This window comes from Vipera ursinii, assembly GCF_947247035.1.
Source record: "Vipera ursinii genome assembly, chromosome: 3".
Taxonomy (NCBI): domain Eukaryota; kingdom Metazoa; phylum Chordata; class Lepidosauria; order Squamata; family Viperidae; genus Vipera; species Vipera ursinii.
This window is the reverse complement of record NC_139516.1, coordinates 130,554,328-130,581,836: the sequence shown is the minus strand read 5'-3', so window position 1 is coordinate 130,581,836 and position 27,509 is coordinate 130,554,328. Positions and strand designations below refer to the sequence as shown.

General features: G+C 38.5%; 2 protein-coding genes across 3 annotated transcripts in view; both read left to right on the top strand.

The window, feature by feature from the left end:
• The window catches only part of MYO10 (myosin X), a 152,854-nt gene extending 137,682 nt beyond the window's left edge, over nt 1-15,172 (top strand). Inside the window, exons 29-40 of the mRNA XM_083358382.1 lie at nt 269-324; nt 1,893-2,035; nt 2,942-3,136; nt 3,423-3,580; nt 4,375-4,498; nt 5,562-5,859; nt 7,335-7,542; nt 8,353-8,489; nt 9,811-9,931; nt 10,649-11,104; nt 12,692-12,883; nt 13,456-15,172. Coding sequence (XP_083214508.1) covers nt 269-324; nt 1,893-2,035; nt 2,942-3,136; nt 3,423-3,580; nt 4,375-4,498; nt 5,562-5,859; nt 7,335-7,542; nt 8,353-8,489; nt 9,811-9,931; nt 10,649-11,104; nt 12,692-12,883; nt 13,456-13,566 — 2,199 coding nt within the window. The 3' untranslated portion in view covers nt 13,567-15,172. The remainder of the gene's footprint in view (nt 1-268; nt 325-1,892; nt 2,036-2,941; nt 3,137-3,422; nt 3,581-4,374; nt 4,499-5,561; nt 5,860-7,334; nt 7,543-8,352; nt 8,490-9,810; nt 9,932-10,648; nt 11,105-12,691; nt 12,884-13,455) is intronic.
• Nucleotides 15,173-19,524: 4,352 nt separating this feature from the next.
• RETREG1 (reticulophagy regulator 1) overlaps nt 19,525-27,509 on the top strand; it is a 44,922-nt gene continuing 36,937 nt past the window's right edge. For both annotated transcript variants that reach the window (XM_083359935.1, XM_083359934.1), the window contains exons 1-3: nt 19,525-19,792; nt 26,013-26,119; nt 26,767-26,797. In XM_083359935.1, the coding sequence (XP_083216061.1) occupies nt 19,584-19,792; nt 26,013-26,119; nt 26,767-26,797 (347 nt within the window). In that variant the 5' untranslated portion in view covers nt 19,525-19,583. The remainder of the gene's footprint in view (nt 19,793-26,012; nt 26,120-26,766; nt 26,798-27,509) is intronic.

Genomic DNA, 27,509 nt, shown 5'->3' with positions numbered 1-27,509 from the left:
TACTACAGCAGCAATCTGTTTGCAAAGTGTTTTTATCTTTTTACCAGAAGCTTGAAACAGGGTAGACTTTGTGCCTTACAAACTAAATAAGTCATACCAAGATCAGTTTTCCCAATGCACATGTAACTAGTATTTGTTTTCAATATCTCCTATAGCTGATATATTACAATTTGAATAGCTTTACTTTCAGCGTTCAGTCATTATCCATTGTGTGCTGTTTCTATTCCATGGTCAATAAACACAATAATTTTGTTTGTTTTTTACACAGGGCACACTAGATGTAGGGCTGATTGATTCAGTCTGTGCATCTGATAGTCCAGATCGGTAAGTTTCGTTGTCCCTTCTGGGGCTCATAATTATTGCTAAGGCTTTTGTTCAAAACCATTACACATTTCAGCAACTTTCATTAGTTCTTGAGATTATATAACTTGAGAAATGGATGGAAAGAAGACTAATACTGGTCATAATTCCATAGCCCACAAGGAAAATGAAACAGGTAAAGCTGCTTGGCTACAGATTTAATCATGGAGGAAAACAGTCCCCAACCTTTTTGGCTTCATGGAAGATAACGGGGGGATGGTTTCGATTTGCTTACTCGCCTGCTGCTCACTTCCAGTTGTGCAGGCTGATTTCTAACAGTCCATTGACCAGTTGAGGACCCCTGATGTAGTTGTATTGAGATATATGACGGGGCTGTTATTAGCACAACATAAACTGCTTTTGAAGCACCACTCCATCTCAAAATAGATTTGCCATGTGTAAAGGAAGCAGATCCTTCAAAAACAAATGTCTAATTTAACCCCTCCCTCCTTTTTGACATCCCTAAATAGTTACAAGTCAGCAGCCAAATTACATGGCAGGAACAATTGCAACAATCAAAATATACAATTCAGTGACATTAGAGGAACCTGGTTATATCAGATTGGAGGCCAAGGGTCAGCAGTATTACTGTTTCCAGTAGTCTCCGGATACTTTAGGACAGGGAAACCACGCCCACCAGCAAAACGGGTCCCTATACATCACGCGACGTCACATGACGTTGCGAGTTTGACATGTCTGCTTTAGGAGGCTGAGCAAAGGGATACAAAAGCTGTTCCCCAGTAAAGGATATTTGGAACCAAACTCCCTCAAGATGTAGACCGCATTTAGCCAACCCCAGCTCACTGTATTTTCTAGGTCTACTTTCCATAAATTTGCCTGGCCCAACTTTTATAGACCTATATTTTCTTCATATTCTCCTACATTTTTTAAAAAATTGGTCTTTACACTAGCAATTTTTCATTCCTTTAAGAGGCTATTAATATTACATTTTAATGACACCTAAAATGTTTATATATTTTTGATATTTTTTAATTTGATAGTTAATCCAAGAGATTGACTTTTAAACATACATACATACCTTTAATTCTATGCAGATTCTGTGTGAAAAAGGTAGCTCAAATGTTCTGCTGTAGGGACTCATTTATGGTCTTGTGTGGACTCTTCTGCTAGAGTCTCAGTTTTGCAACTTCACTGTTCAACCACTTCATAGAAATCTAGAGTTGCCAGAGGGAAATTTGCTTGTAACCAGTTCAAAATAGGTATTTTCTCACTGTCGTATCAATTACAGTCAGATACATTACAAGAATAATAGAGTTTGAGCAGAGTTTAAATATCAAGTGCCTTTGTATTTCAAAAAATTAAGTTATGGGATGGTGCCAAACTGCTAAGTGATGTGATTTTAAGAACAACTTGATGACGAAAATGATTCAGCATTGGCCCATTACACAGTACAAAGCAGAGAGAAGGGCTTACAATGACAATAACTATAAGTCAGATAGACTTTGTTATGATTCCAAACACTGCTCATGTTTACCATACAGGCATTTTCTTCCTTTATTTTTCCTGCATAGACCCAATTCATTTGTGATCATCACTGCTAATCGGGTTCTGCACTGCAACGCAGATACACCAGAGGAGATGCACCATTGGATCACTCTACTACAACGATCCAAAGGGGACACTCGAGTAGAAGGACAAGAATTCATAGTGAGAGGTAAGAACTTCTTAAAAAAGAAATCTCCCGCAAGAGCAGAATTTAATGTTCCTTGCTAAAATTGGATGATTACAAAATTGTCAAAGAACAAAGATGTATTTTTACGTGTTAAAACTCTAGAGCCACCCTTTTCATAAAACATGATGAGATATTTATCTTCAGCATCAGATTATTTTGGATGTCATGAAAGGATACCAAAATAAAATTAGATAGTTGTAAGCTAGATACGGCTGGTCAGGCAATACCTGCACAATCAGCAAATAGGCTTCCTTCAACTGGTTGAGTTAAAATTGACTGTTTGGGAAACTGTTAACTAATTTATCTAGTGTCTATAGTTTGAGAAACTAAAATCAAAGGACATTTCTGAAAAATACCCGGAAAATGAATTGTATAATTGTTCGATGTTAGCACAGAGCTGGAATTCATCACTGCAAAATCATTTACCTAAACCAGAGGAGATTAGTAGTCCATCTCCTCAGTTTTTGGAAAGACTATGGCATAAGATTTTTTTTTTATTTTGCATGATAATTGGTAACATTCTGATACCAATTTGCTCATCTACAAAGATCCGCTATGCTCCTGCTCCCTAGGTCTCCTTTAACAGGAACCAACTGCGGAGACGTAAAGTAGGGGTAAAAGAACGATTCTGCAACTTGCACTCTTACCAAAAAAAAAAAAGCCCAAACCCATCCCAAGTGATGTTTTTGAGATTTAACTGAAGTTTTGCTACTGTTGTGTCTACTTCAGTGTATTGGAGCCTGGCAGCATCCTGCCAAACATTCATATAACATATTCAAGAACAAGCATTTTACTCACATAGGCAGTTTCATGAGTATCCAGGTAGGCTATTGTTGACATCAGTAACATCCAGCGAATTCAGAAAGTGCCTTTTCTTGTTCCGTCTAGGATGGTTACATAAAGAGGTAAAGAACAGTCCAAAAATGTCGTCACTGAAACTGAAGAAACGTTGGTTTGTTCTGACACACAATTCCTTGGATTATTACAAGAGCTCAGAGAAGAATGCCCTCAAATTGGGCACCCTGGTGCTAAACAGCCTTTGTTCTGCTGTGCCCCCTGATGAGAAAATCTTTAAAGAAACAGGTAATTCCTCAGGAACAATTTTTATTTTAAGTCAGTAGAGCTAATAATATGACCATTAAGAATCTAAAAAATACATTGGAACTATACGTGTCTAATCTATAGGCAGAAAACACTGTCTCTATAATTTTGATTGCTCAGTTAAAAGCACTGCAGGTTTGCTGCTCATGGTAGAAGAGATACTGGCTGCCTTTCTTTGGATTAATCAGAGCTATTTCAGCTTTAGGGGATATCAGATTATATTTTAAAGTGAATTAACAAAATATTCACATATCTATTCTTGCTTTAGGGTACTGGAATGTAACCGTGTACGGACGCAAGCACTGTTACCGCCTTTACACCAAATTACTGAATGAAGCCACTCGCTGGTCAAGTGCTATCCAAAATGTGATTGACACAAAAGCAGCAATTGATACTCCCACACAGCAGCTTATTCAAGACATTAAGGTAGCACTGCACTGTGGAAAGTGTCATTAGAGGGAGGCAACCTACTACATTATATATTGTTTTTCTGTCATAATGTTCAGGAACAGATGCGATTCATTGTTGTTTTTCTGATTCGTCAACTCCTGTTACTAGCACAGTTCAAGCTACTGATATCTCAACCAGCACCATTTGTCTTTCCACCTTTTTATACTGATCATGCTCTGATGCCATCTAGAGGTCGTTAGGTCAAGGAAAGCTATTTTATATCTCTTACGAAGATTCCCCCCCCCAAAGTTGTGGAAAAGTTTAAATATACATCTAATATTTCTCTGCTTTTAAATTTCCAGATCATTTTGCATCATATTTGCGCATGGCTAGTTTAGATAGAATTTCACAATAAGGCGTGGGCTATAAATCGGAATTTAAAGACAGGTCATGTCCTTCTGGCAGTCATTTGGCAAAAGCTGTGGTGGCGCAGTGGTTAGAATGGAACATTGCAGGCTAATTCTGCTGACTAATGACTGCCAGCATTTCAGCAGTCCAAGTCTCATCAGCTCAACGTTGACTCAGGCTTTCATCCTTCTGAAGCTGGTAAAATGAGGAGCCAGGATCAATATGCTGACTCTGTAAACCCCTTAGAGAGGGCTGGAAAGCACTGGGAAGCAGTATATAAGTCTAAGTGCTATCGCTATTGCTATTTTCTCCTTTGGTATTTTTAAATAATTTGGTTTGCTACTGATCTTTCACAGTCAGTTAGAATTCTGTTATTTCTTACTCCACACTTGGTAATCTTTTTTTTTTACACATTTATATAGGAGAATTGCCTGAACCCTGAAGTTGTCGAACAGATCTATAAGAGGAACCCAATTCTTCGTTATACACAGCATCCCCTTCATTCTCCACTATTACCCCTTCCTTATGGGGACATCAATCTGAATAGTAAGTTTTGATTAAGAAGCCTTTGAGATATGCCAGCCTATTATGGCACAAACCCACTTCTGAATAAGCGTCTTTGCTGTACACACTCTCAAGAGGTCTTACTCATTTGCATAGCCCATTGATAAGGTCTCTTCTGCAGTCTTGATACAGTTTTTAAACCAAGAATAGTTCACATGTACTCAGTGCAGTGATTCTTTTATTTATTTTCCAGATTATTTTACCTCTTCTCTCATATTTCCAATTTCTAGGCTAATATTAAACTAGGGAAAAAGAAACACCTAGTATCCAACTGTTTCAGATATGATTCATTCATAATCCTCACAAAGATTTTGACTGCATTCAAGAAGCCTGAGCTTATGAAATAGCTAATGACTTGACTTTAGAAAAGTTACTGTTCCTATAAAGGGAAATTAATTTTATTAGCTGGGAGCCAGAACCACCCAGGATTCAACTCCAAAGGAAAAAAAATACATATAGTGTTTTTTAAAAGACTTTTTATTTGCAAAAAGTATCATTTATTGAAGAAATAACTGTTACATTCTTACAATTTAAGAATACGTAATTTCTGTAAATTTTAATTTGGAATATTAATACAGGCAGTCCTCGACATATGACCACAATTGAGCCCAAAATTTCTGTTGCCAAGTGAAACATTTGTTAAGTGAGTTTTGCCCCATTTTATGACTTTTCTTGCCACATCTGTTAAGTGAATCACTGCAGTTGTTAAGTTAGTAACACGGTTGTTAAGTGAATTTTCCCCATTGACTTTGCTTGCCAGAAGGTCGCTAACGGTGATTACATGACCCCGGGACGCTGCAGATATGAGTCAGTTGCGTAGTGTTTGAATTTTGATCTCATGACCGTGGAGATGCTGCAACAGTCATAAGTGTGAAAAACGGTCATAAGTCATAAGTTTTCCAGTGTTGTTGTAACTTTGAACGATCACTAAATGAACTGTTGTAAGTTGAGGACTGCCTGTAGTTTGTTTCATGCTTCCCTATTTGAAATAACTTATTTGGCCTCTGGTCAACTTAAGGCACTTTTGCATGCTTCTTTTTTCTAGTACTAAGAGACAAAGGCTACACAACTTTGCAGGACGAAGCTATCAAAATATTTAATTCTCTGCAGCAACTGGAGTCTGTACCAGATCCCATTCCCATTATTCAGGGTATTCTCCAGACCGGACATGATTTACGGCCTCTGCGTGATGAATTGTACTGTCAGCTCATCAAACAGACCTGCAAAATGCCTAATCCAGGAAGCCTTGGCAATCTATATAGCTGGCAGATCCTCACTTGCATGAGCTGCATGTTTTTGCCAAGCCGTAGTATTCTCAAATACCTGAAATTCCATCTTAAAAGGTAAGCGGAACTAGGACAATAAAGGTTGGTAGTTTGGGGAGTCCCTTTGGTGGATGAAGCTTTGTTTCTATGCTGTTATATCACCCGGCATCCAGGTCCTTTTGGGATAAATAAATAATGTAAGTCCACAATTTACAATCATCATGGAGCCTTCCCATTACAGTCATAAGTCGTGATCATCATGGAGCAGATCACCCACATGACTCACCCAATCTTGCAATTTTTTTTTCTTTTGCTGTGGTCATTAAGTGAACCATTTCTTCACTATGGGCTAGTTTTGCTAAAAAGTAAATTCCAGGTTTTGCCAAAAAAAAAAATATCACAAAACATGGTCACGCAACTGTGGGATATGCTGTAAATGGCCATAGATGCAAATTGGTTGTCAGGCACCCAGCATGCGGTCACATGACCACTAGAAGGCAGCCATTGTAACTTTGAAATCAGATGAAATCACTACTCTTGGGGTAGTGCATCATAGTTTTGAATAGACGCTAGGCAACCAGTCATAAGTCAAGGACTACTTGTACGGAGTACTATTCTGAATACAACTTAATAATAGGTCCATGGTTTGCCTCAAAGTTCATTTTTTTCATATCTGGGGAGGGAATGGGCAGATACTCAAGTACCTCAGTGAAAAATCAATAGGGATGGTAATGCAAGTAGGATTTACACTGCCTTGTTGGCCCAACTACACCACACAGGAAACAAATCCAAATCAGGAGTCCTACCGTATTTTCCGGCGTATAAGACGACTTTTTAACCCCTGAAAATCATCTCAAAAGTTGGGGGGTTGTCTTATACGCCGGGTCGTGTTATATGCCGGGGGAAAAACAAATCAGTCGAGCATCCCCGTTCTTGCAAAGCCGGGCCGCCCCACGCAACTGAGCTAACTCCGGCGCGGCTCCGGGACACGGCTGGGCGGGAGCGTCGGGCGGCTCTCCCCACGCGAAGGCGGCGCTGCCCGTTGGCTCTTGGCCCGAGGGGAGGGCCTCGCGCCCGCCGAACTCACCTGTCACCAGCACCGCTCTCCCAGGGGGGGGAAGCAGAAGGGGCGCCGGCCATGGTGGGGTGGCGGCTGCCCTCCGGCGCTGCCTGCCGCCTGGGAAACACTGCGCCTCGGGGGCTGGCAGAAGCGTGGGAGCAGCGGGAGGGCCAGCAGGACCAGTCGGGCCTTCGTCTCCTCTGCGACGGGCAGGGCATGTAAGTATTTTCCGGCGTATAAGAGAAAACCTTCAAAATCTTCTTAAAAGTAGGGGGTCGTCTTATACGCCGGGTCGTCTTATACGCCGGAAAATACGGTAGGCAAGTTTGGAGGAGGTAATGAGAGATTGCTATGAAACTAACCTACCCTAAGGAAACCTTAAGAAAGGAGCCATGGTTTGGAAAGGAGTGGTCAGCATCACCAAAGCATAAACGCATATAGGGTAAAATAACTAAATTCAACAAGAAAATGAAGGTTAATATTTCTCCCACAGGATCCATGATCAATTTCCAGTCACAGAAATGGCAAAATACGCCTTGTTCATTTATGAATCCCTTAAAAAAACCAAAGGCAGAGAATTTGTGCCATCCAGGGATGAAATTGAAGCTTTGATCAACAGACAGGAGATGACATCTACTGTCTACTGTCATGGAGGAGGTTCCTGTAAAATCACAATTAATTCTCACACCACTGCTGGCGAGGTGAGAAGTTTTGCAATGGAAAAAGGATTTGATAATGACTAACTTTAGAAATCCACATTCTATAATACTGGACATTCATTAATGTGCAAAAATGTACCAACATATGACAAGTTTTCCTTATGAAATAAAAAAATTTCTAACCATTTTGAAAATGGGTATGTCTTCCCAATGTGTATTCTTGGGTTATGAATGTGTGGTGGAATAACACAGATTGTGAAATTGACCTAGTAATTTATTAGTGAGCAAGTAGGTTTTCCATCTTTGTGTAATATATAGGATGTTTTTAAAGAACAAATGTACAGTGACATGTTTTATTTATGCTTTGCCTATCTTTTATTGTGAACATATTAATGGATTGATTTACAACAGCTTCCAACTCACAGAACAGAATTAAATAATGCAAATATCAAGAATAATTTGATAGCAGAAATAGTTTAAAACTGTGGAATTATTTGTATTTGTGATATATATTATATTGGCTTATGATTATGCTGCACACTAAACTGCATAATTTTAATGGAACAACTATATATATGACCTTTTTTTTACAAATGATCTTGTATTTGTATGCTAATATTTCTAGTATACAAATTCAGAGCATTCTGAGAAGAAAAGGTAAAGCTGGGATCTGGTTTTGTGTAACTGTTAACAATTGCCCATATACTAGCCAATTAAAAGTTGTAAATTTTATGTCACAACAACCTTTGGTTGAGAAAGAAATACTTGCAAATCTGATATGAAATGTCAAGATTAAAATACATAAAGAGGACAAGATAAGATCAAACAGTCTTTTTTTATTTTATCCCCTAGGTTGTTGAAAAATTAATTCGAGGTTTGGGGATGGAAGACAGCAGAAATATGTTTGCCTTGTTTGAATACAATGGAATTACAGATAAAGCTATTGAAAGTAGAACTGTTGTGGCTGACGTCTTGGCAAAGTTTGAAAAGTAAGTGTGTCTTTGTTAATAAACATGCAATTAATCTCTTTCCTAATAGCTTTCCGAATTTCTCTTACTTGGGTTGATAATATCTCCCTCCCCTCTGCCAAAAGATGCTTTTATGATCCACTGCATTTCTACTGTCCTTCCTCATTTGGATTTGCTCATTTCAGGATTGTCGAGGGGAGAGGACTTCCTACAAGTAGTGTATCTATAGAAGCACAATCAACCAATATCGGACATTATAGAGCTTTTTGTTTGCTGATTACATATCCACTGTTGTCACTAATATTGAAGCAAAACTAATGATTGCAATAAGAGCAAGCTTTAGAAAAAGTGTTATGTTTTATGCTAAGACTGATGAGCCATTCAGACATACTTCAGATTTTAATGCCTTCAGTATGCATTTATTTTCTCTCAAACTTTTCAACTCCCTATAAAGGTTTGAAAGATTTGCTTTAGACTATGTGCAATCACAGCACTTCTCTGCATTCAGTAAAGTATCCCAACGTTTTTCACGCTTCCCAGCAAATCTGAAAAAACAGTGACATAACTTTAAGAATTGTATTAACTTTAATAAGTAGATTCCTTAAACTAGCTGCATTTTTGAGGTTCATAAAGAAGCCCAAGCCATGTTGAGCTGCTTAAGTGAATAGCAAAAAAGTACTGCACTCATGCCATGTACAAAGCACCACTGTAAAAACATTTTGAAAGCATGCACAGCTTTTTTTAAAAAAAATCATGCTCAAAAAGGAGGAAACCTTGTATACAAAAATATTGCTTTCATACACACTTGTATTATATGAAGGCTTTTATTGTTTTACTCAGTTGTGCTTGAATGTAATGATAAACCAGAATTGTTTAGAATTATGGCTTGCTATTTTGAGCAGCCTATTTATACATACTGTCCAATTATATGTCTTACATTTTTACACAATCAGTCAGCAAAAACATCACCTCATATGTGAACCTAACTGTTATGGTTACTTAATAAACTAAATACTTAATTAATACTTAATAAACTCATATGTGAACCTAACTGTTATGGTTACTCAATAAACTAAAAATCTGATGTGGCCATATTAGAAAGCTTTTGCTTGTTCATTAATTTAATTAATCCCTCCTGTTAATACAAATCAAATATGGTTGACTGAAAATAGTATAGCACACACTGCTTGAGAATAAGGCAAAGTTCTTGTCCTGGTTTAATGTTTTGTTGAAACACCACAGTTCAGATTATACAGATTTAACCAGAGGTGAACTAGGTTTTAATTCTATTACCAAGTCAAGAGAATACAAGTAATAACAATTGTTGTTGTTGTCATTCCAGGATTGGTGCCACTTCAGAAAGTGACTATGCAGCATGGAAATTTTATTTCAAACTCTACTGCTTCCTAGACATTGAGCATGTACCAAAGGATGGTGTGGAATTTGCATTTATGTTTGAGCAGGTAAAAAAGGGGGTTTTATTAGACAAAGATGTACTCTCTGTGTGTGTATTACACACACATGCACACAAAGTAATAACACAGTGCCATTTAGATCAAATTAATAGAGGAAACTACCAAAAAAGTTATTAGCAAATGATGCTTAAATTTGTTTTTCCCAGATGTTATCCAGTAATAAGATAAAAATTTGAAAAGCAAAACCACACATATACAAATACAAATACCTTAAGCACTTCAAAGTCCTTCATACCACTTATCTTACTGTAATTTATTTTCTTCCTAATGTTTTCCCGCAGGTGCAAGATCCACTTTTTTGGATCAATCAACTGTTGATCCATTGGTTGCAACAGGACGTGACCAACCAGCTTGTTGCCAAAACCTGATTTTGTGGGCTGAGAGTGATTAGCCCAAAGTAACACAACCAGTTTTCACGCCTAGGGCAGGACTAAAACTTAAGTCTCCTGGTTTCTAGCCTAGTGCCTTAACGACTATACCAAACTGCCCCTCTGCTTATCTGACTGTAATATTTACAACAATGCACTAAAACAAGTATTCCAAATGATAGCTCCAGACCAAGGAAGGGGCAGGCAGAATGTTGCTGCTTTGATGATCAGTTGATGAATTCCTGGCAGGTCCAGTTCATTTATCAAACTTAGATCTAGAATTCAGAATGTTATGACATAAATTCCTGGAAAAAAATATTGTTTTTCTTTTTATTAGGCACACGAAGCTGTGATTCAGGGCCATTTTCCAGCTCCTGAAGAAACCCTCCAGGTCCTTGCCGCCTTGCGACTCCAATATCTACAAGGGGACTATTCTTCATCCAATGTTTCAGTACCAGAAATGGAGGATGTTTACCCCTTGCAGAAGCTGAAGTCTCGTATTGTTCAATCCACTAAAAATTTTGTGCCAACAGAGAGGTTTGAGAGGAAGCGGAACAACTTTCTGGAAGGGACTCTAAGAAGGAGTTTCCGGAGCAGTTCTGTTACTAAGCAGAAGATGGAAGAGGATCAAATGCTTAATATGTGGATTAGGGAGGAGATCTCTGCAGCCAGGACTAGTATGATTGATAAATGGAAAAAAATGCAGGGAATGACTCAAGAACAAGCAATGGCAAAGTACATGAATTTAATTAAGGAATGGCCCGGCTATGGGTCAACGCTCTTTGATGTAGAGGTGAGCATGCCAACCTTCCACCATATAATCATGGACTAAGAAGCTATAACTAAATATTATAGTGTGCGGTAGGCAACAACTTAAAATGTCTGCATTTTAATTTCTACATTCCTTCTTCTCCTGAGCTGTTTGCTAGCATGGATGAGAGAGTTTTAAAAAGAAACTGAGAAACGGATAATAGTAGATGATAGCAACAGTTCATGTGAAAGAGAGGAAGGGAGAGAGCATGCCATTATTTTTCTGCTTCAAGCGTTTTTGTAACAAGGTGACAGTACTGATAGTCCTCACTTAACATCTTTTGTTTAGTGATTGTTCAATTACAACAGCTCTGGGGGGAAAAATGACCTAGGACTTGTTCTTGAAGTTTACAATCTTATGTGTCCATAATCTCAAGTCAGATGCTTGGCAACCGTTGCACATTTACAATAGTTACCGCGTTCATGAGCATGTTATTACTATTTATTTACTATTACTTCCCAGAGTCAATGGGAAAGCCAACAGGAAGTTGCACGTTATATTCATGTGATGTCTCTTAATGACTGCAGCTGGGATGCTGGATCTGCTGGTGCTAAGCAGGGCACTTAAGTGATGTCTCATTTAACTACCACTGAGTTGTGGGGGGGCCACGAAGGGAGGCTCAGCCAATCTCAATGTATACATGGTTGTACTTTGACAATAAAGGTTCATTCATTCATACCACATCACTTAGTGATAGAGTTGCTAGTCCCAATCAGGGTCATTAAGCAAGAACTCCATGTAATCTACACTGGCAAATAAGAAGAGGAACAAATCTACTGGTGCTTAAACAGCCTTAAAATGGAATCACTGTGTGTTTTGGAGTGCATGGTAGCATAATAGCATCAATCTGCAATTCATTAAAGCAATCACATCCTTTCTTAGGATTACACAACTACCTTCTGTACTTAGCACTTGATCCTGGGAAAAGATGTGGCTGCTTTAAAGAGTATAGCAGATAAGTGCTATACTGGTACCTCCGCACATTCTAGAGCTCCTGTTTGGAAATAAATCCAAATCCAATCCAATCTATACATGCGGTGAGCAGCAATTCAAGATTACTCATTCACACCCCATCTTAATTGCCATTTTTCCACACATCATACAGCTCAACCATTTTGTGCACTTTTTGAATTAATACTGACATCCAGATATTAGAAAGGTTTCAGATTTAAGAAATCTAACTTTAAAAGAAAATCATCTTTTGATATTTTCCATGCCTGGGATTTTATAAGGTGTTTTTAATAAGCAAGTGTCCAAGGGATTTTAAATACATAATGATTCGTTACCTATTATTGTGTAATATATACATACATATATACCCATTAGTCAGTTCCTTTTTGAAGTAGGCATCTTTATGCAAACCTTTACCACTTAAAAGAATTAGGCAGTTGACTCATTCGCATGTAAAATGATGAGAAAAGTATTGTGGAAGATTTATGTTGAAAAATAATACAGAAACTGTTAAGGTGATCATTCCAAATTTATTTGAACAGTTGTAACAGGGAATTGGTATCATTTATACTATGTTTCCACCATTCATCTTAATATTATTATTTTTTCTTTCCCTAGTGTAAAGAAGGAGGATTTCCTCAAGAGCTTTGGTTGGGTGTTAGTGCAGAAGCGGTTTCTGTATACAAGCGTGGAGAAGGCAGACCATTGGAAATATTTCAGTATGAACATATTCTTTCCTTTGGAGCTCCACTTGCTAATGTGTACAAGATTGTGGTGGATGAGAGAGAGCTGCTTTTTGGAACCAGTGAGGTGAGCAAAAATCAGAATTGAATAAGAATTTTTGAAATTATTTATTCCATTAAAATATATACACACTAGCTTAAGCACATTGTTCCTCCTTTCATCGTCATTTTAACTGCATATGCAATTTCTTGGAGTTCTTATAATCCAATAGATCAGCAGTCCCCAACATTTTGGGCACCGGTTCCATTAGTTTTGTGGAAGACAATTTTTCCATGGACCGGGGAAAGGATGGTTTTGGTTTTGCTTTCTCACCCACTGATCACCTCAAGCTATGTGGCCCAATTCCTAAAAGGCCACGTAATGGTATTGGTCTGTGCTCGGGAGTTGGGGACCCCTGCAAAAGATAGTTCCCTCAGTGTATCTGTTTAAATAAAAAGCTACCCGTTTCATGTTTTGAAAAATATGAATAAAGTTTCACTTTAGCCCAAATTGCTTTTATTAAATCATATTAATTAAGGACCAACTTAACAAAAATGTGCCTCATGTTTTCCAGGCCTAGGTGAGATTGCAGGTGTATAATTTTGTATTTGCACAACAACAAAGACAGTGCACTAACTGATTTTGCTTGATGTGTATAGGTCATTGATATCGCCAAACTGATGAAAGCTTATATCAGCATGATTGTGAAAAAGCGTTACAGCACATCTCGATCAGAGAGTAGTCGTGGAAGCCAAAGCAGCTCCAGGTGAAGTCGGAAAATCTGTCCTGTTTGGCCTTCACTGTTGCAACATCTCTACCAACCACGTTTTCTCCAAAAATGGTGATTGACACCTCTTCCAGGAGAATTTTAGCAAGCTTAAACGCTTGCATATTCTCATACTCAACGTGTGCTTATGAACATCAATCCACGAAAACTTTTTTTTTACCTCCAGAATAACATACTCCATGCCTTAACATAATACACTGTCTTCTGAGCAGTAAGAAGTGCCTTAAAATGTGTAAGCCCACCTGCATTGACCTCTGCTATATTAGCAGAGGGGTTGTGTTTTGAATAAACCACTTAGGATAGCAAAGAGAATGTAATACAGTCATTTTTGCACTAACTGGCTGGTTCATTCATGAGAAAGAAGATTCTGTGTTGGAATGCTGCAGGCAGCTTTCTTTATGGACTTTACTGGGCAATGTTGTATTTTCCCCCTCTCCCGCATCCTTTCATATGTGTGCATGGATCCAATTCAGGTCAATTCTGCTAACTTTATTCCATGTTTCACACACTTTTAAAATTAAAAGGGAATAATAATGTGCAATGGTGTAAACAGTCTTTCTGTATATTTTAATAATTCAGAGCTATAATAGTCTCAATGGTAGAGAGTCTTTATTAGGCAAGTTTTATTTACAAATATGGCAAATTTTTCATAATAATTTTTGTACTTTCTTTCAGAGATATTTTTCACCCTTTGTTACATATACGTAACACATCTATGTTTCTCTACTGCTGTATTTAACTCATGTAGATGAAAGAAATTGTATTTATAGACTACCTTTAATATGGATATGTCATTATCAGCACAATATTCAATCATTTGTCTTCATTCTATGAAGCTGTTTTTAAAAACAGTAAACATTTATTTTAAAAGCATTGATTTCATGGAATTTTTGTCTGCTAGATTTAGAGTTTTATTAATTGGGAAACCTTCTGTAAAAGAAACCTGGTTTGATGTCAGCCTGAGGAAGCTAAGACACATGTTCTACATTTAATTAATACATAATACTTGACCTTCCTCCAGTCATAGTGCCTTGTAATATAAATATTGACGGGTGTTTTTTTTTAAGTTCCATATCCTGTTGTTCTACAGTACAGTATACCTGAAGGGATTTACAGTTACTAAACATCTTACAGAAATTCAAATAGGGAAAATCCAGTATTGCAATGAAATGATACCAGCCATACATAACTATTTCTCTCTCCTGTACCTGATAACTCAATATAACCAACTGTAACAAAATATACAATATATACATCACAATACAAATCTCAGCAAATATGAATGTACATACTAAAACACATTTATTTCAGGTTTGAGGAAATTAACTGCTGAAAGGACTATAGTACATGCCCTCTCAAGTCTTTATATGAAATGCTTCATAAACATCATCACGATAGAAAGATCGTCTCTCTCACGTCTCCCCTTGTAAGCAGGAAAGAAAGAGGGAAAGGCAGCCTCAGCCATCTGAACATTACAATCTAGGTCCACCTTTAGGGCTTTGGGGGAAAATACTAGGACTTATTTCTTTGAAGCAGGGTACAACCCTAGGAATAAATATTTTAATCCCACTCTGTTTTTCCAGGTTTAAGAGTTTGGAGGGAATACCTTGTGTCTTAGCATCCTACCCGGTTGAAGGAAATTGTATCTCTGTAGAAATCTTACAAAGCTATTTTTCAAGGCATCAGAGCTTTTGGAGAGACACTTTCAGGAACAGAACAAGGGCACAATCCACTTCACCTGATTAAGAGGTTAAGTCTAGAAACGCTGAAAGCAACCTAAATAGATCTATAATTCTTGATTGATTAACAAGTGGCCAATTTTCCTTTTCCTGGATAAGATGCTTGAGTTGTGATGGCTGATCAGATTTAGGCACTATTGAATTAAATTTCTTTTCCAGACCTAATTCAATCAAGATGTAGCCCTTTATGGAAGACACGGGGAGAATATCATTCTATTGATCCCTCTGGACCTCTCGGGTAATGTTCAATATTATGTATCATGATACTCATCAAGGCAGGCTGCTAAGTTATAGGGAGAGCAGTTGGAATGTACTTGGAATCCCATGTTCAGAAGATAGTCCTAGGGAATTTTTCTTTGATTTAAAGGTATTTTATTCAATTTTGTGGCATTTTTGCAGTGTTCTAGTTTATCCTAATACCTTTAACATTTACATGAATTAACTGAGATTTGGGGGTGCTTACAACACACAGCTCTGTCTCCTTTTCACTGGATCCATGTGAGGCGAGTGCTAAATACTAGTTATAGCAGTGGGTTTTTTCCCCCTTGTGTTAAGAAAATTATTTTTTTCTGGAAAAGTAGTACAAGAAATATCCCAAGAACAGACCCACTAATAATTGCAATATCTAGTCCAGAAATCACCAAATGATTTAAATAAGATGTTCAAAAAATTTTCTTTCTATATCCGTCATTTAATAGCATTTAGTAACTGACATTATGCTCTCATAATTGTAACTATGCATATTAAGCTGTTTATAATCTGGGCTTCAGATTCCAGACTTTTCTGTAGGGTTGAGAAAAAGACCATCTTAAAATCATCATCATAATGGGAGGATGCTTTATTTGGAGTGAGAGGTCAGCATTCTCTGGCACTCCCTGAAATATCATTTTGATAATTTAATTGCTATTTTAATAGGTAGTACTGAAACAGAAAATTTAAAAAAATTTCGTGCTTGCTGGAAGTGACTTATTTGTATATGAATGGTGCCCAAGTCCTATCATCTTCTTAACAAAGTGAACAATTTAGACAGCAACTGAGAAAGATAAGATGGTCATTTAAGATGAGATACCAAAGTTATTAAGGATATATTTGGCGCTCATAGTACTAAAATAAATATCATATTTTTGGTGATGTACTACTTCCAATACCAGAAGCATAAACCAGTTACTGGGAACATCATCAGAATACTATTGTGCTCTTCCCATGCATACCTGAGTAGGTATGTTAACAGGATATGTATGAGTCTTTGGAAAAAACTATCAACATTAATAAGCAATACAATTACATAGTTTAAGGACAACCTAACATTTACAGAACAATGTGGACTTTCAAAATGGAAAAAGGGGGGTGGAGGAAGATGAGTGTTTCCCATTTAAGCTATCTATGTATTAGGGTACAGTCTTCAATGTAAAATCATGTACTGTAGATTGGATCCAAAGGTAGGGAAGTAACCCTAAATTTGCATTAAGGACCCTGAAAGCACAAAAGACACAAATAACAGTTTTTTTTTCATTTTCAGCATTTCAAACCCTATTTCCATTCTTAGAAAAGTCGTGTCTCTCCTTTCATAAGTGGAAAAGATAAATTTTACAATAGAGATGAAATTATCACAAGTTTTATAGATATGATGGTTCATAGGAGATATTAAAACACAATCTAAAGGTAAAAAGGTAAAGGTTCCCCCGCACATGCGTGCTAGTCGTTTCCGACTCTAGGGGCCGGTGCTCATCTCCGTTTCATAGCCGAAGAGCCAGCGCTTGTCCGAGGACGTCTCCGTGGTCATGTGGCTGGCATGACTAGACGCCGAAGGCGCACGGAACGCTGTTACCTTCCCACCGTAGTGGTCCCTATTTTTCTACTTGCATTTTTACGTGCTTTCGAACTGCTAGGTGGGCAGAAGCTGGGACGAGTAACAGGTGCTCACTCTGCTACGCGGCACTCGGGATTCGACCCGCCAAACTGCCGACCTTCCGATCGACAAGCAATCTATAAACATACAAAATGGATAGCATGTTCTTCACAAAGTAAATATGGCATACTGTACAGAATATCTTTGAAAATTTTGATTGTTGAATATAAGAAGAGAAATGTTTGGAAGTAAAGTTTTGTTTGTAGATGCAACTTTAAATTCTGACCCAAAATGTTGACTTGTGTTATTTTATTTATTTAAGAAAATTTATATGACCTTTCAATTCACTCTCAGTGACTCCAGGCAGCTTATTCCAAAAATCCAATTTTCTTTTAGCCTTACTATTTAAAGCAGTAACCTATCATAAATTAACACTGTTTATCATTTTTAATAAAATTTATAGGTTTTGAAAAAGTTTCATTCAAATCTGCCTTTGGTACTCTGCAGACAAGTCTTTATAGATTGTATTTCTTTTTGAGCAAATAAAACACTTTCAGAACTAGGGGATACTTCAGGTTAATTAGATAGAATACTTTAGCTCAATGGGAAAAGCTGCCATTCTGTTAAGAAAGAAAAAGGGCTTTCAAATGAGCTCCACTGGGTTGGAACTGATCTCATTGTTTGATAGGTAGTCATCACAATTTGTTGCAGCCATTTGATATCTTACAGCAAAAACTGTTTCACTGTAAGATCATATTAGATCATTTTAGAAATCACTATGGATTACTCAGAAACACTAAGCGTGGGATACTATTGTTTATTGAAGAAGGAAGAGCATGACACTAAAATTCTTCTATGACAAAATTAAAATACTGGAAGTGAATATATGTTTTACCTGGTAAGACGTATTCGTAGTTTTACCTATCAGAGGGTTTATTATACATTTGGCAACACTAACAAGATAGAATTCGCCTTCCTCTTCTTTCCACCCATCTCCGATATTCCCCAATGAACGAAAATAAGAACAACATTCGATGTAGTATACAATCCAGGTGGCAACTCTCCCCAATCCTAGTAGGGGAAAAAAAAATCTTTTGCCAATAACTTTTTAAATGATACATTAACTATGGGGGCTAAGACAATTCCTTTCTAAGTAAGCTTGTTGACAAAAGCTGACTTTGTAATAATGCCGCTTGGTGTGTGTGTGAAAGCCCTAATAAGCAGGCATATACATAGAATGAAGGCTGTAACTTGGGCATCTCGTTTAATTCTTTCTTTATTTTTGTATTTTTGTACTTTTATATGTTTGCCCTGTTCACCGCCCTGAGTCCTTCGGGAGAAGGGCGGTATACAAATAAAATTAATAATAATAATAATAATAATAATAATAATAATAATAATAATAATAATAATAATAATAATAATAATTAATACTGCTAAGCTTGTAAGCCGCCCTGAGTCTTCGGAGAAGGGCGGGATATAAATGGAATTAAAACAATAAAAAAAATGTTAGGTAAATATTTTGAGAAAACGGGGGCAAGTATTAAAAAAAGAGGATACTAGTATGCCCTTTTTAAAAGATGTATACACGCGCGGAGCGATTTTGCAAACAGACCTGGACAAGAAAACAGATGGGAAAGAAGAACCGATTGTTAAATCAGAAATAAATAAATAAATAAATAAATAAATAAATAAATCCAATACTGGCGCTATCACACTTGTGCCGGAAGAAGACGACTTTTCATTTATTTTTTTCTGACCAAGCAATACAGGTTCCGTCTCCCCTAGCTCGCTCCTTTGCGTTTCTAATAATGCCTGGAGCGTACGCTTCCCACGGTGACTTTGCAACAACGAGTTCGCCTAAAAATCGATCGCGTCCTCCCCAAGTTTTGCCCGGCCTTGGTCCCTCCCCTTTCTCCAACACGCCCCACTCTGTGACAAGATACACACGGGTTATTTGCACGCCACTCCAGACAAATCGCCCCCTTCACCCTCAACGCTCGTTAGCAACCTTGAAGCCTATTTCTTTCCCCACTCCCACTCCCCTTTTAGCTTTTCTTCTTCTGCACTCTCTTGCAGGCTTTGGACTCGCAGGGGTCTTCAAACTTGGCCCTTTTATGACTTGTGGACTTCAACTCCCAGAATTCCTCAGCCAGCAAAGCTGGCTGAGGAATTCTGGGAGTTGAAGTCCACAAGTCATAAAAGGGCCAAGTTTGAAGACCCCCTTGCTTTGGAGACCCTCGCCCCAAAGTAGCCAATCACCAGGCCTCGCCTAGCCTTCTTCGGAGGTTTTTATTGGCTCCTGCCTTGCCAAGGGGGCGGAATAGGAGGCTGGAGTATGCCCGGATGTTCCCAAAGCCTCCGTCGGCTTGGCTTTGGCGCTTCTGTCTGGTGTCGGGCGCTGTAAGCGACATGGATGGCGGGGAGGAGCAGGTGATGTTGCCCCCGAGCCTTCAGGAGGGGCCCCGCTTAGAGGAGGCGGCGGCGGCGGCGGCGAACCCAGAAGAGAGAAACGTTGAGCTGCAGCCGGATACGGAATATTGCTCCGCGATGGAGGCGCTAACTTGGAAGAGGCCGTTCCTTACCCTGGCCAGCTTCCTCTGCGCCAACCTGCTCTTCTGGTGAGCCACGCAGCCGCGCATCTCGGTCCCCGGACGCTTCTTTGAATTAAGAAAGACTCAAAGAAGAGATTGGCTTTCTTTCCCGCCCGACCCCTCCCTTTCCATCCTCCTCCTCCTCCTCCTCCTGCTTTCTCGCCCTTTAGTTGGCTCCGCTCCGGCATGGGTTCCTTGGTTCTGATAGAAAAACGCGTTAAGGGCGCGCTAATGCAAAGGCTGCTCCCGAGCATGCACAGAGTGCTAAGTTAGGAGGGCTGATGATGCCGTCCGGTCTAGGGGGATTGTGGCCGACAGCGGCCGTCTGGATGTTTTTTCAAAAAAGAGCATGAAAGTAAGAGACCTGTTCTCTCTCTGTTGGGGAGGTTTCAATAGGCGACCAGTGCTACTTGGCGTGTCTGTTTGCTTAATCCTTCTAAGCCGCCTAAGCCAAGAAAAGAGCCTTCGCTTCATCGTATAGTGGTGAATTTCATAATTTAATTTCATAATTTAATTAAGGCACAGTAGGAAGGATTATTATTTTTTTCCCCTCTCTCTGTCTGGAGGAACCACAGCTGGTTTCTTCATCTGTAGGAACCAACGGCCCCCTACGGCAGAGAACTTATGTATTTGGGGTAGGTTTGAATTCTGTTTAAATAAGGCAGAGAACTTATGTATTTGGGGTAGGTTTGAATTCTGTTTAAATAAACGTGTGTGTGTGTGTGCTCCTCCTACCTTGCTAAGGGCTTTTCCGATCGGTTGTTTTTCTTCTGCACCTCCTCGGTGCTGGATCCTTCTGTTTTCTTTCTTTTCTTCAAAGATGGTGGTGTTGCAAAAGATTTCCCCAGGGACGCTCCGAAAGGAAAGAATGGAAGCCCATCGGAATAAGTTAATGGTGGGGGAGGGGACAGGAGAGAGAGAGAGAGACTAGATGGGAAAATAATAGCTAGAAGAATAAAATAGTAATTGGTGAGAGGAACGCAGTGTGGAAGGGGAAGGTGAATCAGCTGCAACTAGATGATGCTAGGAACATCAAAGCATCTAGAGAATGCTTAAAGGAAAGGTGGAGCTAAAACTGACAAGGAAATGTGAAATATAGAAAATAGTTACAGATTCTGCATGTGATCGGTGGTTGGTTTTAATTAGCAGGGTGGCCAGAACAGCTGACTGCAGGCAAAGCCATATATATGTGTGTGTGTGTGTGTGTGTCTGTATATGTAAGCAAAATCATCCATACCTGTAGCAGAAGCCAGAGATAGGCAGAGGAAAGTAATAGCAAAATAAATGCAGAGCAGAGCTGGGAGGGGACCTGTATAGCAGCACAAATAACATCCTTTAACCTTCATTTTCCTGTTCCACTAGCAAGCAGGTGCACAGAAAAAAGCAACAGTGACAGTACAAAATAAGAGATGGGGAAAGAACCATATAGTGAAGATTTTCTTTGAATCCACTCTTTTTTCCCCAGCAAATCTTTCTCAAGAAAATAGAATTTGAAATTGGTAGTATAAATATAATGTGTTTGGAAGCTCAAATTAGCTGGCATATTTTAGCACATCCTATTGTGCAAAATCATCTTATGGGGTTGACATCGCTCGGAGTGTTGCGTTATTCAGACCCAGAAAATTAGATTGAATCAGCAACATAACAAGTTCACAGGTCATGTAAATACAGCTACTCTAGTTAGTTCAGATCATCAAGTAAGACTTAACTCCTGGTGTCTATATAGACAAGTGATATGCATCTCAAACTGCTATCAGTTATATCTCTCAGCTGCAATTCAAAGGATAACTATTTGATACTGTCCATTCACCCTATCCATTATCTTTTCATTCTGGTGATATTACAGAATTCTGGTGATGTAATCTTTGAGTCCAAAATATGAGTTTGCTTGCCAATAATTATCTCAAATATTGAATGGTTTTTCTTGTACTCCATGTTACTGTTAGTAGTCACCTCCAAATTCATAATTCAGAGGTAAGGTAAAGGGAGTCCCTGCGGATTTTACTGTGAAAGTCGTTGCCAACTATAAGGAGTGGTGCTCATCTCTGTATTAAGGCCATTGAGCCAGCACTGTCCAAAGACATTACTGCATTCATGTGACTAGCATGATACCTTCCCACCCAAATGGTACCGATTTATCTACTCGCATTTGCATGCTTTCAGACTGCTAGGTTGGCAGGAGCTGGGGTAAGAACGGGAACTCAGCCCATTGTGTGGTGCTCAAGTCTTGAACCCGGGTTGCGGGCTTTCCAGCGACAAGCCCAGTATCTTAACTGCTGAGCCACCGCGCCATCCAAATTCAGAGGCATTGTACTATTTTTTCATTCAAGACCAGCTTCCACATTAGCATCAGAAACACTTTTGATCTTTCTTATTACAAATACATATTTATCCATATTTGTTTTATTGGATCTAGGCATTGTTTTGACTTTAAAACAAGTCTGGGCGGGTCACAGCATCAAAAAAATTACAAAACATACAGTATACGTAAACAAGATGGTATTCAGCCAATTAAAACATAACATGTACAACAAGAGTCCTCTTCTACTTACGTCAAGGGAAGGGGAAAATATTATTGTTTTATGACTTACCTAAGTTTGTCATTGCTTTCCCCAGGGACTGAATTCTCCTTCACATTATCCATTTTTATCTTCTGATTGTGCCAAAGAAAACAAAACTATGTAGCACCTTCATTTCTTTACTATTGCTCCATGTTTGCTAAGCAGGTTGATTGACAACTCTGCCTTAATGTTTAACAGGTTTTTACTTCCCAGTTTTAGTTTCATAAAGTCTTTTTCTTACAATTCTTTTTTTCAATATTTTTTTTATTCAAAATGTTAAAATACAAGGCAAGACCAAAAAATGTGCAAAAAAGAAAAAGACATACACACCAATTGTCCCCCCAGAAGAATACTGATAAATATATTTCTAGAATAATGATATGTTGTGACACACCCATTAGCCTTAGCATGTGCCATATCCTGTTATGATTTACCCAATAAAAAATCTTGCTCTAGTTAATAGAGCAACAGTAGGCCATTTATAGTTATTTGCTGTCTCTGTTTTCCATCTTGTTTTCTGGTCTTTTGCCTCTCAATTTTTTTTCTGCATACCACGTTTTTTTCTTCATTTTTTCTTCATTTTCTATCATTCTTTGTAAGAACATGTTTAGTCATATGAGAAGTTAGTGTAATGGTTTAGGAATCTTCATCCTACATTTTGATTTGGGGTTCAGACTTGCTTAAACATTTCAGCCACAACTTGCATTTTTCTTGGCAGTACTAAAAAAATAAATTTGCCCTTGTTTTTTAGATTTTTTTTAAATCTCATTTTCATTATTTTTATAACTCAAGGCAGCAAACATATCTAATACTCTTCCTGTTTTCTCCTCAACATCTCAGGTGACTTGGGCTGAGAGAGAGCGACTGGCCCAAGGTCACACAGCCGGCCTTCATGCGTAGACTAGAACTCACAGTCTCCTGGTTTCTAACCTGGTGCCTTTACACTAAACCAGGGGTAGACATCCTTGGCTCTTTTATGACTCGTGGACTTCAACTTCCAGAATTCCTGAGCCAGCATGGCTCAGCTTGGAAACCTCTCCCTTTCCCCTCAGCATGGCTGGCTCAGGAATTCTGGGAGTTGAAGTCCATGAGTCATAAAAGAGCCAAGGTTGTCTACCCCTGCACTAAACCAAGCTGATTTCCTGGCTTCTCGTCCCAGCTGGAATTTAGACTTCTTTTATGGTAACTTGACTTTCTTTATAATTGCAGAGTTCTATCTACTGTCCGCTCTCATTATTCTTAATTTCACCCATAAAAACATGTCTTTGCTAGCAAAGATAACCCTGTCAAGAACTTCCACTTTTATCAAAGTTACACAGCAGGTTACTGAGGCTACTGAGTCCTCCCACCATGTCAATTGCTTGTGTGCTCCTCTAGATTCTAGATTACATACATGGCATGCAACCAAGATATTTAAGAGACTGCCTCTCTCTGACTACATCTATCCATGTCATCAGATCCATCAGGAGAAGCATGTTATGGGTCTTTCAAACTTGTGAAGGTTGTAAATGTGAGGATTGTTGCCTTTTTCATCGTAATTATAAAGAGTTGCCAAACAAGGCTGTCACTAAATATGGACTACTTGCACCATCTCTATTCATCTTGGTATGAACTGGAGGAGAAAAGGAAATGCTTTCTCAATTAGTGTGCGGATCCAGGGTTATCCAGTTAAAGTGACTGGCAGTTGAAACAGCCAAAAACATCCTTACTTTGCTTTGGAATGACCTGGCATAAAATGGGAATATTTTAATAGCCTTGAAAAGATACACCTCTCAATTTCTGATACTCGGCTTCAGAGGCAGTATGCCTCTTAGTAACAAGCACAGGAGAGGAGCAGCAGAATAGCACATTGTCCCAGAGGCATCTTGCTGTCAAATTTGGGAAAGAAGATGCTGGATTGGATTGGTTGGGCTTTTTTGTCTGATTGTGTGGGTCTTTCTTTACATACTTAGGATTCTTAGGTTGCTTGGATTCTGAAGATCCTCTGCTTAAACTGTATTGGTTGAATAGATCTTACAATGTGCAAAACTGCAACTATGATAATTTCTTATAGAAATGCCAAACATTTGGGACAAATTACAATTCAAAACAGGAACGTGAACCCCTCCCCCCAATTAACATATATTGCTTTCTTTAAAGAAATACCATTTTGAAATGTTTACTGAATTAAAGTTATGGGTAAATCTTTAGCTAATGTTCTAAAATGTAGTATCTTAAGCTACCACAGCTTAATATACTTAACTACTTGAGAGAAAAAGGATACAAAAAGAATACTTGAACTAGTTTCTATAGCATTTTCTCTGATGAAGTAACTACTTCAATCTCCTCCAAATACTCCTATCATTTCATTGATGTATGAATTAAACAAAAATGCAAATGAAACATCAGTATTTGCAGTTTGCCATGGTTGAGTTAGGATCAGATATGAAAGCCTTTTCTGAGACCCAAATAAATCAGCAAGTCAGAAGAGTGCTATAATCTCTCTTTTTTCCATAAAAATAACTATTGAATCTAGTAAGAAATGACTTGAGTAATGCATTTGAAAAGGGAACCGATGCCCAAGGAAATGTAACACATCTTCTCTTGCAGCTTCTTTGCTCTGCAGATTCTGCTTTTTCTTTTAAGAAAATGCCACTAGAAAATGATAACATGCATTTTCTTTTTAAAAACTTGCACATTATTTGCAACTTTGATAAACATGTTCCATGTAATCACAAAACAAAACCTTGCTGTGGGTTAGAAACCCACATTAAAGAGATAAATTCAGCTATCACATTGTTGTTGTTAGTTGCGAAGTCGTGTCCGACCCATCGCGACCCTATGGACAACGTTCGTCCAGGCTTTCCTGTCCTCTACCATCTTCTGGAGTCCATTTAAGCTCATGCCTACTGCTTCAGTGACTCCATCCAGCCACCTCATTCTCTGTCATCCCCTTCTTCTATTGCCCTCAATCTTTCCCAGCATTAGGCTCTTCTCCAGTGAGTCCTTCCTTCTCATTAGGTGTCCAAAGTATTTGAGTTTTAGCTTCAGGATCTGGCCTTCTAAAGAGCAGTCAGGGTTGATCTCCTCTAGGACTGACCGGTTTGATCGCCATCACATTAAGCCAACATTTATTTAACAAATATCTTAAACAAGGTGATGTAGTTTGATTCATATAACGCAATGCCATTAACTTTGTTTATAAGCTACAATTGATGTGCTTGTATATCACATCAAAGCTAAACCAAACTTCATGATGACACAATGTGATGTATAAATTTTCTGACTGGCTTTTTTAAAAGATGTGGTCACTGAAGACTTAAATCTAGAGTAATTTTTTTTTAAAAAAATAACATTTGGTTTTCCTCCCTTCCCCACAAATTCAGTAATATTTCTTCCAAAATCACAAGAGTGGGCCAATAAATAATTCGTTGCTTTTGGCATGTAAAAATGCTCCTTTTGGGGGAGGGGGACAATTTTTTATATTATATATTTTTTTAAAGTTATATTACATTTCACACAACATTGCTTAATGGCAACACAACAGAGAACCTTTATTTATTATTAAACTTGGCAGTCACGTTAAATTCATTGTAAAATTAGGTTTGTTTTAAATTGATTTTGATTCCTGGTGATTTCATGTAACTTTTTAAGTTATTAACTTACTAAGTTTGCTCAGTGAAATGATTCTGATATAATTCTTTTAGGTTCCTAGCACTAACTCCTTGGAAATTTTACCACCTGGTTTCGCTTGTACTACTTGGAATAGTCTTTATGCAGATGATGAAGGAATTAGTGCTGTCTAGACTAAAAGGTAAGGTTTGCTTTTCTGCCTAATTTAACATGTAATGTTATATCAGTAAAGTCTGGAAGCCAATCAGTATTACTTTAACCTCCTAATTTAGAATTTAAAATCTCGGGTAATCTACCTTGGGTGCCATATCAGTAAAAGAATTCCTTCCCTCTCCATTCTTAGTTTTATTTTAATCGAATTTTGAAATTTAAGATCCTTCCTTATTGTTTTACTCTTTTACATTATGTTTTATCCAATGTCTTTAAGCTGCCTAGAGTCGTCTTTGGCAAGATGGGCGGCATACATGTTAAATAAACTAATAAATGAGTTGCTTAATATTGTAATTAGACAACTTATCAGTTCATTAAGAGAAGTGACTCATATCAACTAATTTATCCCAGAATATATTCAGATGTCAGCTCCTAAATTGTAAAGATCATATTCACATAAGCATGTTTGAAAGCTTGAACTGTGTTATGTAATTTCTTTAGCTACAAGAGCCAATTCCTATGGTATTTATATAGCTTAATTATGATTCTGAATATGGGTCACTTATGTGTGTCTTGAGAGAGAGGTTACTAAAGCAACTTGATGGCTCATAAGTAATATATTCTAGGCCACAAAGGAAATACCTTTTGCTTTAATTACTTATCCTACTCTGATTTCAGGTGGGCAGTTATGGCGACGTCTCACTGACTAGTAAGTGCTGCTGACTTATACCTATCTTTATTTTCCCGGGGACTCAGAATTTTCCTCATGATTTTCAGATGAAGAACGGATTTGGGTTTCTAATTTTTACAAACTTTTCTAGAAATGATAAAATATTTTTAATTAACTGATTTGTCAAAATGCCATGTAAACTTTGTTCTGCTTCTGTTAAATCTTATTCTTGGTCCATCTGAGCCAAAGATACAGTGTGAAATACCCAATATCATCTGTGGCCTGGTCATGGATTGACTACTGCAATGCACTCTACATGGGGCTGCCTTGGAAGCCTACCAGAATCTTCAATGGGTCCAAATGTGGCAGCACAAGCAGTATGCCTTAATATGCTGATGTAACATCTCTGCTTTTTGAGATGATCTGAGCACTGGTTGTCAGTTTGTTTTCAAGGTGCTGCTTGCTATCTATAAGCCCTACATGGCATAGGACAGTGATGGCGAACCTTTTAGACACCGAGTGCCTAAAACCCGCCCCACCCACCCCCACTGCACCTCCATCCCCTCTGCCCGCCCGCAGGGCTACCTACCGCCTCCACGGCCCGCCACAGCAGATCGCCCAGGCAACCCTGCAGCGCCATGGCGGCTCCGCCTGCACCCCGCAACATCATTTGTGAGCAACGGGGTGCGAGGGCGGAGTCTTGTCCCTGCTGCCTGGCTGCCATGCCCTTGGCTGCGCTGCTCCGCACAGG